The sequence below is a fragment of the Corvus hawaiiensis genome, chromosome 3, assembly GCF_020740725.1.
Source record: "Corvus hawaiiensis isolate bCorHaw1 chromosome 3, bCorHaw1.pri.cur, whole genome shotgun sequence".
Lineage (NCBI taxonomy): Eukaryota > Metazoa > Chordata > Aves > Passeriformes > Corvidae > Corvus > Corvus hawaiiensis.
In genome coordinates this window covers 87,644,178-87,659,255 of record NC_063215.1, presented here as the reverse complement: position 1 = coordinate 87,659,255, position 15,078 = coordinate 87,644,178, and the positions used below count along the sequence as shown (strand labels likewise).

Below are 15,078 nucleotides of genomic sequence, written 5' to 3'. Positions count from 1 at the left end.
CCATGACTATAAACTTGGAAAAATACTCAGTAACAGATTTTCTGCCTGTAAGCTCTTTTGACTGAAAATGGGTAGTCATTGCTAGATTGCTACATTGCATTTTGCTGTTTTATTAGGCTAGTATGTTCTTCTGTCAGTCTATTAAATTTGCTCTTTTAAAGAAAAGATGCTAGGTGAGATTTGATGCTGTATTATGAGGTATGTGTGTTAAATCCGACAATCCTTTATACAAAAAGTTTTTCTTGATCATAGAATGACATAATATACTGACTTGGAAGGCACCTATCAGGATTATCGAGTCCAGCTCCTGGCCCTGCACAGGACAACCCCAAGAGTGACACCATGTGCCTGAGAGCATTGTCCAAACGCTTCTTGACCTCTGTGAGGTTTGATGCTGTGACCACTTCCCTGGGCAGCCTGTTCCAGTGCCCAACCACCCTCTGGATGAAAAACCTTTTCCTGATATCCAACCTAACCCTCTCCCGATGCTGTGCCTGATGCTCCCAGGTCATGATTGGCCCTCCTGGTTGCCAGGGCACTGCTGACTCATGTTCAAGTTACCATAGACAAAGACCCAAGGTCTCTTTCTGCAGCACTGCTCTCCAGCCTCTCATTCCCTACTCTATACAGACAACCAGGTTTGCCGCACCCCAGGTGCAGAATCTGGCACTTTCCCTTGTTGAACTTCATCCAGTGGGTGATTGCCCATCTCTCTCATTTGTCAAGGTCTCTCTGCAGGGCCTCTCTGCCCTCAAGGGAGTCAACAGCTCATCCCAATTTAGTTTCATCAGTAAACTTAATGTTCCCTCCAGTCCTGCATCCAAGTCATGTATGTCTTTAGTATTGGATGGCCAGAGATTTTAACAGTGAAAAATCAAACCTTCAAATTTCAGAGCAGTAGACCTCACATTATTCAGAGTACTGTCCAAGAGTGATATTCCTTCCTGAGCACAGAAATAGAAATTTGTTTCTCATAGTATCTCGTGGTTCATTTACACATCTGGACAGCATTCATGCAGACTTGTAGCATAAGCATACAGACCTGTCCATACTAAAAGACAATAGTTGGATTTTTCTAATCAAATTAGTTCCTAAATCATGTAGGACTAGTGATGTCACTACAGCTGGTTGTGAATGTTGCAGAAGGAATGCAGTCAACAGCAAATAGCTGTAATATGAAGATTTTGTCATGCACTTTATTTAAGGCTGAGGGAAGACGTCTGTTCTGAGCTGATGTTATCATTATACCAATTATATATAATCAGGTTGTGTTTTAAATTGCTGAGCAATTCAAGAAGCAGACTTAGGCTTATCCACAACAGTGAATATACAGATTTTACTGGGTTGCTAGTATGTGTCTGACATTCAGGAGTCACTTCTCGAAGGTCTGGTACATATATTACAAGTAAATGTGCATCAAAAAATGTGTCATACACTCATTCTTACTCTGACTTGTTTCCATCACCCTGAAATGTCTATATGCATGGCCTCAAAACATGGTAGCGTATCTTATCAGCTTCAGCATAGTAAATTTTTTAATTTATTTCATTTTTAATTTTGTGTCATATCTGTCAGATTCTTAACACCAGTCTGTCTCATCTGACCAGAAGTTACACAGCAGTATGTGCTCAATGCCAGGAAAATTCCTTGGGTAGGAGCAAAATTTTAAAAGTTCCTGAAACTGAAGTATGTAGTGCGCGCTGGAACTCTATATTTAATTTTATGTTGAACAGCTCTGGCCAGAAGAAATGTCACAAAATGAAACTGGACATTAAATTGTTGCCTAGAAATTACAAGGCCATGAAGGTGGTATTGTAACAGAAAATAACCATGTTCATCTGAAACTTGGATATAGTCACTCTCTGCTTAAAATATTAACTGACACCAGTGTATTATTATCAGAAAATTTGTTGGGGGTAAAATCCTTTGGTTTTGACTTTGCTTGTTTGTGCTTTTAAGAACCCTTTATTTATTTTTTATCCTTCTTAAATTTGGATATTTGAAAATGTGAAAAGGATAGGAGCTGTATACAAAGCTATTTCTCTATTTTCCTTATTCTTTCTCTTCACATTAATTTCTAGGAAATAATCAAGAGGTAAGCTGCATTTAGTCATATGAGCATCCAGAGCTCTAAACTCACAGATTATGGCTCCTTATCCATATGGCGTTGCTTTTCAGTCATGCTTTTTGGACCAGCTTAATATTTAATTCATGAACAAATAGATGTGATAAACAACAGGACAACAGTTTCCAGATGTGCACCATTTCTGTTTCTTTCCTAGCATATGAAGACAGATAAACAGAATATTTGTTCACTTTGGACAATACCTAAAATAGCACTCTGGCATCTAAGGTATAGCTTAAGTGAAATTTAGGTACCTAAATTCAAGAGAGCTATCCAGGATAAACAAAACCAAATAAATTCCCCCCAAAAAACTGTTGATTTAATTCCTGAATGCAACAAACTGCCATTGCTACAGTACATCCAGAAGTACTACTTTATTGACTGAGCTGCCTATCCCCTCCTCATGGAGAATCCAGACATGATGTGTCCTTCTGCTGAAGTCCCTTGGAGTGTGCTTGTTGCTATATATCCACGCTTGGCTAAAAACGTCTGGTCAGGAATAAGGAGTGACAGCCAACCTTTGGACATGAGAATAAAGGTCCAAGCATTTGTTTTTAAATTCAGAAAGCATCCAGGTTCTGATTTCCAGTTTCAAGGAGATGCTGAGCTGCAGTCCAGAGCCCTTAGCGTTTTATGTTGGTTATCCTAGATGTCCCAGTGTTGAGTATCTGGATGTTTAGGAATTTATGTGCACCAACCACTTCCCACATTCTGCTTCCTGTGGAAAGAAGTCCTGTGCCTTTGGGTGAATGGCAGTTGTGGTACATGCTGGCATTTCCCTCATTTAGATGAACGGGATCTTTGGGAACACCTCAGCAATTAAGGCCTATGTAGCCTATGAGAGTCTGTACTTAGAGGAAGATAGAGGTCCAGAATGATGTCAGCAGGAAAATCAGTTTCTCTACAGTTTTGCTATTTAACCCTATCAAAGCATTCTTTTGTTCTTTAGCAGCCAGAATGTATGAAAGGGTATTAGAAAAAAAAATTTGTGCAATAAAGGATGCTGTGGAAATTCAGGCCAAACAATAAACAGTTACAGGAATGTCCTTCAGTCAGAAAGCGTAAGTCATCATCTTGTGAGGAAAAAAAAGTAATCTGTCCAGAATTAACAAGAACATGAAGAAAAAAGGGAGGAGACTTAATATGGAGGTTAGAAATAAATGCACAGAAATGGATAGAGAGTTTAGAGGACTGTATATTGAGTAGCTCAAGGAATAACCAATGAACCACAAGATGATTGAGTCCAGCCTTTAACCAATCACCATCTCTTCAACTAGACTATCGACTAAGTGCCATGTTCAGTTGTTTCTTGAATGCCCCCAGGGATGGTGACTCCACCACCTCCCCGGACAGTCCATCCCAATACCTGAACACCTTTTCAGTGAAGAAATTCTTCCTGAGAAGTCAAGTACATTATCATCCTGTAGCAAGGAGCAGCAGAGACTGCTATCTCATAAGCTTTCTGTCTGTAAATTTGATCATACTTGAAGGTATTAAATGTGTCAATAAAAGCTGTTATTGTCTCAACTGAGTATGGCAAGGAAGGAAACATGCCCCAGTCAGATATTGTAAATAGCAATCTCAAAATGTGCTACCTATGATGTATTCTTCATCATAGTAGGGTGTCCGGGATATTTAAACTCCAAGGAAGGAGATTATGTTGGGAAAATTGTGTATTTCCCTGTGTGTTTGGTAATGTGCTGAGCTTAGGCTGTGGTTTGCAACTGTGAATTTGTGGAAGTTAGGATTGTGCTTCAAATTCTGAACCTGTTGTCTTTCCTGAGGCCTCCAGCTGATGAGTTCTATTAAATCCCATTAGCTCCAAATGGTCTGGCCCATGTCTTTGCTGGCAGTTACTTTCTCCAATCTTCCCAGCTGACAAAAGAGGGTGTTGACTTGTATTTCAGACATTGTAGTTGAGTTGATGATAGTGTCTCAGCTTAAATTTGCTGGTATGCTTGTGCTGATGTGACAAACTCTGCTAGAGCAGCCAGAACATAGGCACACATTTCCTTCTACATCCTATGCTGTGGGGCAGTGACCTTTGACAGCAAATTTGGGATGGAGGGAAGGGAGAGGGAAGAGGAGAATGGAGGGCCACTAAAATCTTAAACCGCTGCAGAAGGCAGAAATTTGCTGCAGCAGGTTATGCTCTACAGTATGTTACCTGAGGTATTGTCATCCATGTATTTTTAATGCTGATGAGGGCTGTATTTCTTACCTGGAAAAGTACATGTGCATTCAGGGAGGCCGTGAGTGCTGCAGTAGTATGCTTTCCTCCCTGATGCCACCAAGGGCTTTCTGAAAATGAGAAGCTATCAAATTACATGGGGATTTGGCCAACCATATATTCCAAAATAAAGCATTTCCATCAGACGTAGTGTTGAGCCAGTTTACTAATGCAGACTACTTTGTCTCTGCACATTGTCCTAATAGAGCCAACTGACATGTTTTTGCCATTGGAGAAGGACAAAGTTTGAAAAGAAAATTGAGAATTTGTCCCAAATATTTCTCTGGGTCAGAGAAAGGCTGAATGGTTTATTTGCTCTTAGTGCTGCAAGATTTTGCAGTAGAACAGAATATTTTTTTTATTCCATTACTTTTCTTGTCAGATACTTTTTTATATAGACTGTGTTCTTATATAATTTTATCACCAGATTTTAAAAAAATATTCTAACACATCTGGTAAGATTTTCTATATCTGTTAGATCTTCTCAATTTGAGAAATTGTTCCATTTGAATATCTACACTTGGGTTCAATATCTCCTACTTGCAGGAATACTTTGTAAGCTGTTATAACTCTAACCTCAAGCTCAGTTAAAAATATATCTGTACAAGGCTCATGGAAGTTATCTGATTGTTCCCCTCTTTGTCTCTGAGTGATTATTTGCTGAATATACATCTTTAATTTCTGCTCATTCAGCAGGACTTCTTATCTGATTCAAGTGGGCGCATGCAACTTCATGAATCAGATTGGATAGATCGAGAGTCTTGAGTTGGTCTTCATAGTTGGGTGGTAGCTGGGTCCAACTGCAAATATAGGCGCATTGCATTACAAACAAAAGCCCCACTTATTTCCTGTCGTAGTTTAAGCCCAGCTGGCAAAAAAGCACCACACAGCCACTTGCTTGCTCCCCTCTGGTGGGACTGGGGAAAGAATCAGAAAGGTAAACGTAAGAAAACTCATAGGTCGTTATAAAGATAATTTAATGGGTAAAGCAAAACCTGTGTGTGCAAGCAAAGCAAAATAAGGAATTCCTTCACTCCCTGTCAACAGCCAGGTGTTCAGCCATCTCGAGGAAAGCAGGGTTCCTTCACTCCTAATAGTGACTTGGGAAGACAAATACCATCATTCCAAATGGCTCTGCTTCATTCTTGTTTTCCCTAGCCTTTTTTAACTAAACATGATGCCACATGGTGTGGAATATCCCTTTGGTCCACTGGGGTCAGCTGTCCCAGCTGAGTTCCATCACAGCTTCTTGTGCACCCCCAGCCTATAGACTGGTGTGGCAGTGTGAGAAACAGAAAAAAAAAGAAACATCTAATACCACATAGCATGATTAGGGACCCAAAATGCCCTGGAGCGTGAATTCCAGGAATCAGATGCCCTGGATGCATAAGAGGATGTTCTGCTAGATATTTTATGTAACACCAAAAATGGTTTAACAATGAAGAAAGTAAAACATACAGCATCCTATTTGAGGTGTGAAGGTTTCAGGATCTCCATGATGAAAGGATGTATTAAGATAAATGCAGGCTTGGAAAATGTAAAATAATAGAGAAATACTAAAAAATAACAAGAGATGAGAAATCATTGACAAAGGCTTTAGCCTGTCAGTGCTTGAGTTAGCAGTCTTTGAAACCTTATAATAGTATTATATTGAGAATCTAATAGAACATAAGAGAAGTTTTAAAACCTGTAACATGGACCCAAACAAAACAAAAACACTTTTTTAAATTAGTGGTTTTTTAATTGTAACATATTCACTTTTGTATTGTCCTGAAGCATATGCTTCAGGTCAAAGCATTCATTGTCTGTAATACGTTGGAAGATAATTTCAGATCCTTGAAACAGTCTGGAACAACACAAAGACAAGAAGTTGAAGGACAGCCATGTTATTCAAGTTATGTATTGTGTCATATTTAGTCACCATATGGGATACTTTCCTCTGCTTTTCATCACTCTTAATTAGATTTCTCTATTCTATTTTGTCTTCTCCATCTCTCTCCTTGCTTTTGTCTCCTGTCACAAAGCCGAATTCTGTGTTACCAGTTCATCTCTTTTCCATATCTCAGGATGGCACATGTGTCCAGAAGTGCAGGCCAAAACCAACAGATTTATCACAGCCTAATGACAGCTGGCTGCATGCTGAGTGAATTCTTAAATTCCCCAAAACTACTTTTCTTGCCAAAACATGTGGAGTTGCAGCAGTCAACATTTTATTGGGACCGTTATCTCCAAATGAAGAATGACTCTGCTGGAAAAAATTATTTGGTATCAGCTATAGACTTATTTTTAGTTTCTTTTTTGGTGAAACTTCAGAAAACATAATTAGCCATATGCTGAGAGATGTTCTCCACATCTTAAATTCAATTTTTGCAAACCACATTTAAGACCTACCTTGTCCACAGCTTTATACTGTTGGACTCAGAAGACATGGTGGGGTTTTTTATGAGAATGTGATTCCTCATATTTCTTTGGGTAAATATTTGTGTTTATGAAGATTGTAGAACTGGCAGTACTTAAGACTAAAATCTTCCTTTTGTTTATATGGGAAGATCTGTGCAGGCAACAGTACTGGAATCATCCCCTACTTCTGTCACTTACGAACTTCAGGCCTAGCATTGGGGCAATGGTGTTCTCAGAAGCAGAAAAGAAGAGCAGGTCAGAAACATTCATTCTCCCCCACAAGTATTTATAGTGAAAACAAAACAAGATTATTTTAATCAAAAACATACACAGAAAATCTTAAGGGTTTGTCAAAAATAAGAGCTTCTATGTGAAAACAATTTTTTCCCAAATGAAATCTAAACAAACTGTCCAATTTCAAATTGGATTAAAACAAAATGAAAGATTAAATCATATCTGGCTGGCTAAGTCTTGGTATGGAATTATAGTCAGGTGCCTCATGATACCACCATGTCCCCTGAATCAGAATTCATGTTTGGCCTACTTTTCCCATAATACAATTTCAGTTTCTCCTCAGGAAGTTTTCTGGGAAATGAAGTTCAGTTTTTGCTGCCCTGAAAAGGTAGTTTGGACTATGTGAATTGGATAAATGTCACCTTTCTATTTTTATTTAAAGAAGAAAAAGAAAACTCTTTTTCTAGAAGAATGGTAAGGATGAAGTTTTATTTTTCTAGCCAATGGAGAAGTTTTCTTTGGTTCCTCTCTGATTACATGTTGTCTGATTCAAACTTCTCATTCTTTCACAAAGCTGCCAATAGAAGAAGTTTTCTTGCAACATTATGGTCCATGTCATGGATGGTGCAGAAGTGTACAAAGGGAGAGAGGAACATTTGGGACAGTTTCTGACAATGGTCTGACAAAGCTTGCAGTACAAGTAGAACTTCTGCAGCCTCTGTGGTTTCTATCCCAGCTGCGCTCAGAGTAAATTCTACCTAATTGATAGTCAAGCCTCTTGGCTATAATCATTTAAAACCCAGTCTCAGTGTTCTTGTGTTTCCACCTATTTGTATTGATTGCAAGCTGTTGTCTATCTGTTTGATCTTACTCTCATTGACTTGTTTGGCCTGCTTTTTTTCGGTTGACCTCATTGCGACTTGAAATGCAAAATATTTAGATTGCTGATGATCTGTTCCTAGCAAGGTTAAAGAAGGACAAATAACACTATGTATTGACAGGATTGAGAACTGTATGTCACCTTTATTTTCAGGTGGCTCTTGATGAACAGCCTGTTGTTATTTCTAGAACCATTTTTTTCAAATGAGAGTGGCAGTTGCCTTTTGCAGCTCACAGTGCTTACGAAAGAGAGTTTCTGAGCCCTTACACAAAGATAAATGTATAGATAGTTTCTGAGGCATCTCTGTTAATGGTAATCCATTGAGATGAGTTTCAAGACTACTACAAATTGCTTCATTACTGTCTCATGGCTCAATATTGAGTGAGTAACATCACACCGTGTGACACAGTGAGATAGAATACAAGAATCTAAATAGTCAGTATAGCAAAAAGCAATCTGAGGAAAAAGTAGCATGTTTAATCACATTTCATTGAGTATTGAAATCAACTGAGTTGCTTTATAGAGCTTTCCAAGCACAAATAGCATGAATGTTGATCATTCAACTGGGCTTTTATTGGTAAAATTTAGTAATCAAGGGGGATTTTTCTATAGTTACAGGAATCAGCTTATTTAACTGAATGTGGTTTTTTGGTCGAGTGTTAGTACAGCTGAGATGGAGGATTTATTTGGTTTTTTAGCAGGGTTAGATGAAGTTAGTTATTTCACTTAACCTGTTTCTCAGTAGCTGAAGGTTTTTCCTAATTTTACAGATAATTTTAATTACAGAAAAATTAATTGATTTAATTAAAAATAATTAATAAAACTTCCTCTGCAGAAAAATACAACTCTATGCCTATTTTATAGTCAAGGAGTAAGTAGGGTGTTTTCTTTTGTTTGTTTTCTATAAACATTCAAAACAACAAAACTTGACTGTTATACTGTAATGTATTGCAAATAATACATTTACTACAATGCTACTAAATGCTTAACAAGTATTCTCATAATTTCCAAAGAAATTTAATTTGTTATGGTTCTTTTGTGCTCACAGAACAATCTAATTCTCATGACCTGTGAATTTAAATGTTTTTTTATATTCTCTAGTTAAGTATTTGCCAGCTTTTAATGACTTAATTTGCTTTTGATTAGCTTACTCTGTAAGACTTCACTTGTAAGCAAAATTATATTCTTAATTCAAAATGCATGCTAATATGATATAGATAATCACAGGTCTGGGGGAAAAAAAGGTGAATCCAGCATGGATTTTTTTTCTTTCCCTGGTATCCAGACTTACAGCTTAGTAAAGATTATGAACAAGTCTCTGCTTAGAAATTGTTTTAATTTGAAAACTTGAGAGGCATAATCCCATCCCTCTTCAGAATACATAGCCTTCTGAAATTGCATATTTAGAGTTATGTTTCTCCTTTATTGGTTCCATTAATATCTATGAATAATGGCTTCCCATGTGGTAATCTATTGTTTGGAATAATTGGGAAACTGGCCCATTGTCATAGATCAGGGAGGAAATTGATAAAAGAAGGATAAAAGTGAATTATATGAGGCATGGGAGCCTAACTAGGAATGTCAAGATAATGGAATTGGTTAATTTTTGATTGAAAACCAATGGCATCTACACAGTGAATCCAGTTGCCGTGATTTAGGAATGTTACTCCCCAACTCAGTGCCCCCACCAAGATTCTCCAGACCACACACTGCCCTCTCTCACTGCCCCATTCTCCCCTCCCCTTCCCAGCTATGGTGGGATGGAGAGGACTGTTGGAGGTAAGAAAGGCAAAGATCACAGGTCGAGATAAGAACAATTTACTGGAAACAGCAGTGAGATGAGAAAACAAACAATAATAGCAACCATGCTAATGACAGAGAGTAGAGGAAAAGAAGCCATTCACATGGAAAACCTCCCCAATATTAGACAATACAGGATGGCTCCCTCTGCCACCTTTACTCGACCCTTCTCACCAGAAGAGTGTCCCTTTCCCCTGCCCCCAGCAATGATGTGAGGTGGTACAGAATAACCTCATGGTCCTTGCCATGTCCTCTCCCAGCAACTGAAAAAATTCACCCTGGCCAGAACCAGGACAGTAGTAGAACTTGCAGAAGCTATAGTGCATGGGATACTTAAAACTAAGCAGGACAGACAGGAAAAAATGGTCGGTGGGAAATTAGTTTTTCACTGGCAAAGGAGTGGACTAGTGACCTACTATCTCATAAGCACCTTTAAGTATTTCGAACAAATACTTGGAATTCTGTGTATCTTCTGGTCCCACTTGGACTTCTTCTGTGTCTAGCAGCAGGAGATCAATATCCTGTGAAAGTGCTTGACAGTAAATGCTTCATTTTCAGTTTTTCTTACCAGACAAATCTCAGTATATGTAGAGTATATGTAAATCTCACTATGTGTAGAGTCACATTGTGCCTACTTGTTTACTGCCAGTAGAGAGGAGAGAACTCAGAAATCTACTTGTCCTTTGGATCACAAAAAACCCCTAAAATTGGCCCGCAGCACAGGGAGTTGCAAATGATGGGAAATAGGCAATGACTTCATTGATTTTTGACATTCTGAATTCTAATTATTTACATTTTGTGTCTTTTACAGACCATCTGAAAGGGAAGATGATCCAGAGGCAGATTCAGAGAGCAGCTCTCGGTAAGAGCATAACATTTCAGATACAATAGGATACAACAGGGGCAACGAGCTCTCCCGGGGCTGAATCTGCTTGGGAGGCAGGTTGTAATTCCTATGACAGTTTTTTGCCACTGTATTTCTAAAATGGTCCATGCCCCAAAGAACATGGACTGTGTGAACTTTGCCTGAAAATTGACTCAAAAGGCATCTGATTTTATATGTGGTGAGAAAAATAATACACAATTCTTACAGATCTGGGGGTGTGGTTTCTGATGAGTCTAATCTGAATTCCCATTAACAGACATTGATTTGTCCTGAGGCTGAGCTAGTAGCCATGTTGCCACAATCTAACATTCTTCTTAATTTTTCTCATTCCAAGGGGGACTGAAGGCATATACAGCTCATTTGTCTCACATCTAGTTATTGAAGTTGAGAAGTTATTTCTTGCAGTTTCTGTTGACACTGTAAAGCTAAAAGTGTCTGTGCAAGTTGTTCACATAAGTGTAAAGTCATCCAAATTTGGTTTAAGATGCTTTAAGCTGACTCCACTGACTTTGTACTGAAACGGCCTAGGAGTGTTCATAACATAATTCCACTATTGGGACAGTAAATTTCAGCCAAAATTTGACGGAAAACTGCTGGGGCAATCATAGTTTAGATCCCCCCCTCATTTAGATCCATAAAAGAATCCCAAAATGTGCCTTCATGGACCTACTTCACATAAAAGATGGAGCTAACTCAGACCAGATTGCAGCTGATATGTGTATTTCTATGTATACATAACACAGAGAACAGTTGTCTCTTAATGAGAGAGAGAAAATTTGGGGACTATCTTTTCTTCTAAAAGTCAGGCAAGTAAGTTACTGCAGAATAACAAAACAGTTTCTCTTTCTAATTTACCCATGCATCTCAAGCTGTGCTGATGATTTTATTGTTTCATACCTTTATCATTTTTTATTTTGATTTAAAAATGAGCACTAAAAATAATTTTGTCCATGTCAGTAAAGCCCAGGAATCAAACTCAGTTGATTTTTATCGGTGTGAGAAGGGCAAGTGAAGGACTTGCCGATCTCATCTTCCTGTTATCCAGTGACAGGACATATGTGAAAGGTTCAAAGCTGCATCAGGGAAGGTTCAGACTTGACATTAGGAAAAGTTGCTTTACCAAGAGCAAGCTTCCTAGACTGGTGATCAATGCCCCATACCTGACTGTTTGGACAGCATTTGAACACCCTGGTTTAATATGCTTTCACTTTTGGTCAGCCCTGAAGAAGACTAGATGATTGTTGTGAGTCTTGTCCAACTCCTCCCCTCCCCTGCCCTCTCCTCTCCTCCTCTGAAGTTCAATCTAAAGGTGCTGTCCTCAGAATAACATGGAGTGTTTTCTTTAATTCACTTCAGGTTTGAATACCATGTATTTAGTAATTTTTTTGCCACTCTTACAAATTACATCAAGATGAATCATAGAGGTGCTGTTTATGAGAATTCTTTATTCAATCTTTTGAAAAATGAACTAATATATTCTGAATGTGTGTTTCAATCTGAATGATAATATCTGGTCTTGTACACTGACTTTTTTACTACATAGAAAAATTGTGTTTCAAATGCTGTTTTCGATAACTAAGCTGTTTTTCATAACATAGGTAAGTAAGATTTTTTCATGTCCTTAGGAAATGCCATAGTAGTGACTTTACCAGCTATACATTCATAGTGTGAATATTCTGTTAGTATTTCTCCTCACAGCAGGCAACCCATGTGTTTTTGCCTTTTGTTTTGAGCATTGCTCTCTGTGTATTCTCACTAAGTCTGGACCGCACAAAGTATTTTCCAGTATTTACATTATTTTTTTAAATACTCTGGATATTTAGACTTAATATTTATTCTATGAGTTGGGGAGTATTATTTGCCTGCCTGCCCTTCTGGATGAATGTTCTTTCAAAGAGTAACAGGTGTCAAGTCTCCCAGGAACTTCCTGATGATCAGAATGTCATCAAGATATTTTTAAATGAAAACTGCATGGTTAAAAGTCTAATTAAGAGTCTGTTGAAATCCCAACATGAAATAAAACACACCATTGTTTCAACTAAAAACCAAGTTAACATCTTCCAGCTGCCTTTTTTTTCCCCTTAACTTAAAGCATTTTATGGTTAAAACCCTTCAAGAAACTATTCTAGTCAGATCTTAAAGTGCAGATCTGTTTCCCTTATGGCTGTACTTAAGATGTGGATTTCTTTTTGAAGGAAAACACCACTACTTAGCCCATTGCTCTTAGCGATCTCTTTTAAAACACCATATGCTGGGAGTTAAAAAAGGACATAAATGGATGGGAGGTATCATCAGAGACAAGGGATGCTCAAAGTTTGTCAGCGCACCACCAGAAACATTGAATACTTTATGTAAATTTGCAAGGATTCATCTCAGTGTGCCTTTCATCTTTATTAACTGCAAAAAATACCTTATTATGTAAATAAATTATTTTAGTTATCTGGATTGAGATCTTCCAGGGTAGCACATTTAACTGCATTTTTGGGCAGGATTCAAAGTTCCTTTTGCATGCCTAACTGCACTTTGAGGCAGTATTTAAAATGAAATAATGTGCACACTGCTTAAGTATTGACAGCAAAAACACTGTGTCAAAAACTGGGTGGAAAAGATGGGAGAAAAGAGTGGAAAGAAAACCTTTTCCTGGGGTTTGCAGTGTTGTGGAAGAAAAGTTGGTGTTTTATTTGATTCTAGTGAAGCATTGTCTTATGATGCTTTAAAGTAGTATTTCTGTAAAATGTAGAGCCTGATGGCAAAACCTTTCTGCTTCTGAGGAGGTTTGTTGGGAGTAAATTGCTGTCCAACTCCATTGTCCCTGTAGAGCTACTTGAAATGAAAAAAATAGGACAAATGTGGGTCTTTGTAAGGAATTTGCATCCTTTGTACAGATTTCAGTATTAAGGAACAGTTTTATCAATATTTTATTAAAAAAATCCCAACCAAACCAAACAAAAATCGCTTGTTTTTTCAGGTTTTACAACTTGAATTTTAGAAATAAGATGCTGTATTTCTGATGTTATTCAAAGAGCTGTTTCCGAGTTCTTTGTTAAGCAAAATTCCCTTGAAAAAGTTGATTCCTCGTGAAAAATAAAATTAAGAGGTGCGTCAGAAACAATAGATATGTTTGAGTCCCTGAAAATGCATACCAGCATTTGGCTTAGTGTGGCAGATGCCTAAGAGCAAAGGTTTTGGCATGTTATTTTTATATTTGGATTTGTAACGCATATTTGTTTCAATAAAAAATAGGGATATTTTTCCTTTTTTTTTTTCCTCTGCAGCTTTGCCTGTACCATCTTTTCCTACATTTTCAAAGCTAAAAGCCTGTTCTGAAAATATTAGTATCAGTCTATGCCCTTCTTTTTTCTCTGCTCTGTGTTTCTTTAGAGCAGGTTTCATTCTGCTTGCTTACCTTTCCTTGACTAGAAGTGAAAAAACATGATCAACACAGAGTACAGCAGGGACAGACAGTGCTGTATAATGAATGCATCAGGGTACTCCTGCAGGAGTATTCCAGCCAGTTTTAGGAAAAGATTTCAAGCAATGGTTCTTCTGATGCTTGTGATGCTGTCACTACCACATATCTGATACCTGACAGGATGCAAATATGTTGTCCAACACATTTCTGCGTATCAGAAGAGTTAAAATGGAGAACTGCTGTTCCCAGTTGTCCAGAGTGTTAAATCCCAGAATCACAGAATGATTAGGGTTGGAAAGGAGGTTTAATGATCATCCAGTTCAATCCTCTGGCCATGGGGAGGGACATCTTTCTCTATATGAGGTTGCTCAAAGTTCCATCCAGTTCCTGTCCTTGAACCCTTCCAATGTGGCTCATGCCACTAGAAATGCTGGTCCACCACGGTTTGTACCTGCTCTGGATATAAGGTGGGTTCAGGAAGTGTATGGTAGTCCTCTCTGCAGCCATTGCATCCTCTTACCGACATATATAACATTAATTAGTCTAATAATTATAATTGTCTTGAACTCATCTGCTGTGATCTGTGTGAATGGAAAGCACATAGCACTTCCAAACTGCTGGTTTGCATCAGAGTTAATCTATTATTTAAATAAATCCATATTTAAATAAAATGGGCTTGGTTTCTTTCACCGCTTTACAAACCATAACTGAGATGACATTTAACTTTTTTCATATGAAGCAGAAGAGTCTTGATCTGTACTAATGCCATGAAATGAAGAGACACACGTGTTTTCAATCACAAAATGACAGAAGCTGAGGAAACTGGCAGTTTGTGTTTTCCCACACAAATCCAGCATAGTCCATGGAGAGTAATAGATGGCCTGTTTTAAGACTATCATTCTTGGTGCTGAAAAATGATATCTTATGTATGGGCTAAATAAAGCACTTCAGAGAAATAATCTGAAGTCCATAATTTCAAGGAGTTTTGGTTTTGGGTTTTTTTTGGTTGGTTGGTTGCATTTTTTTTGTTTGGTTGGGGTTTTTTCTCGCAAGAGATAAGGCAACATGTCCCCAGTGCTACCAGGCATCCAAGGGCTAAAATATGCTAAAC

General features: G+C 38.0%; 1 protein-coding gene across 5 annotated transcripts in view; it reads left to right on the top strand.

The window, feature by feature from the left end:
- The window catches only part of KIF6 (kinesin family member 6), a 157,734-nt gene that overhangs the window by 116,935 nt on the left and 25,721 nt on the right, over positions 1-15,078 (top strand). For all 5 annotated transcript variants that reach the window (XM_048298808.1, XM_048298807.1, XM_048298806.1 and 2 more), the window contains one exon: positions 10,481-10,531. In XM_048298808.1, coding sequence (XP_048154765.1) covers positions 10,481-10,531 — 51 coding nt within the window. The remainder of the gene's footprint in view (positions 1-10,480; positions 10,532-15,078) is intronic.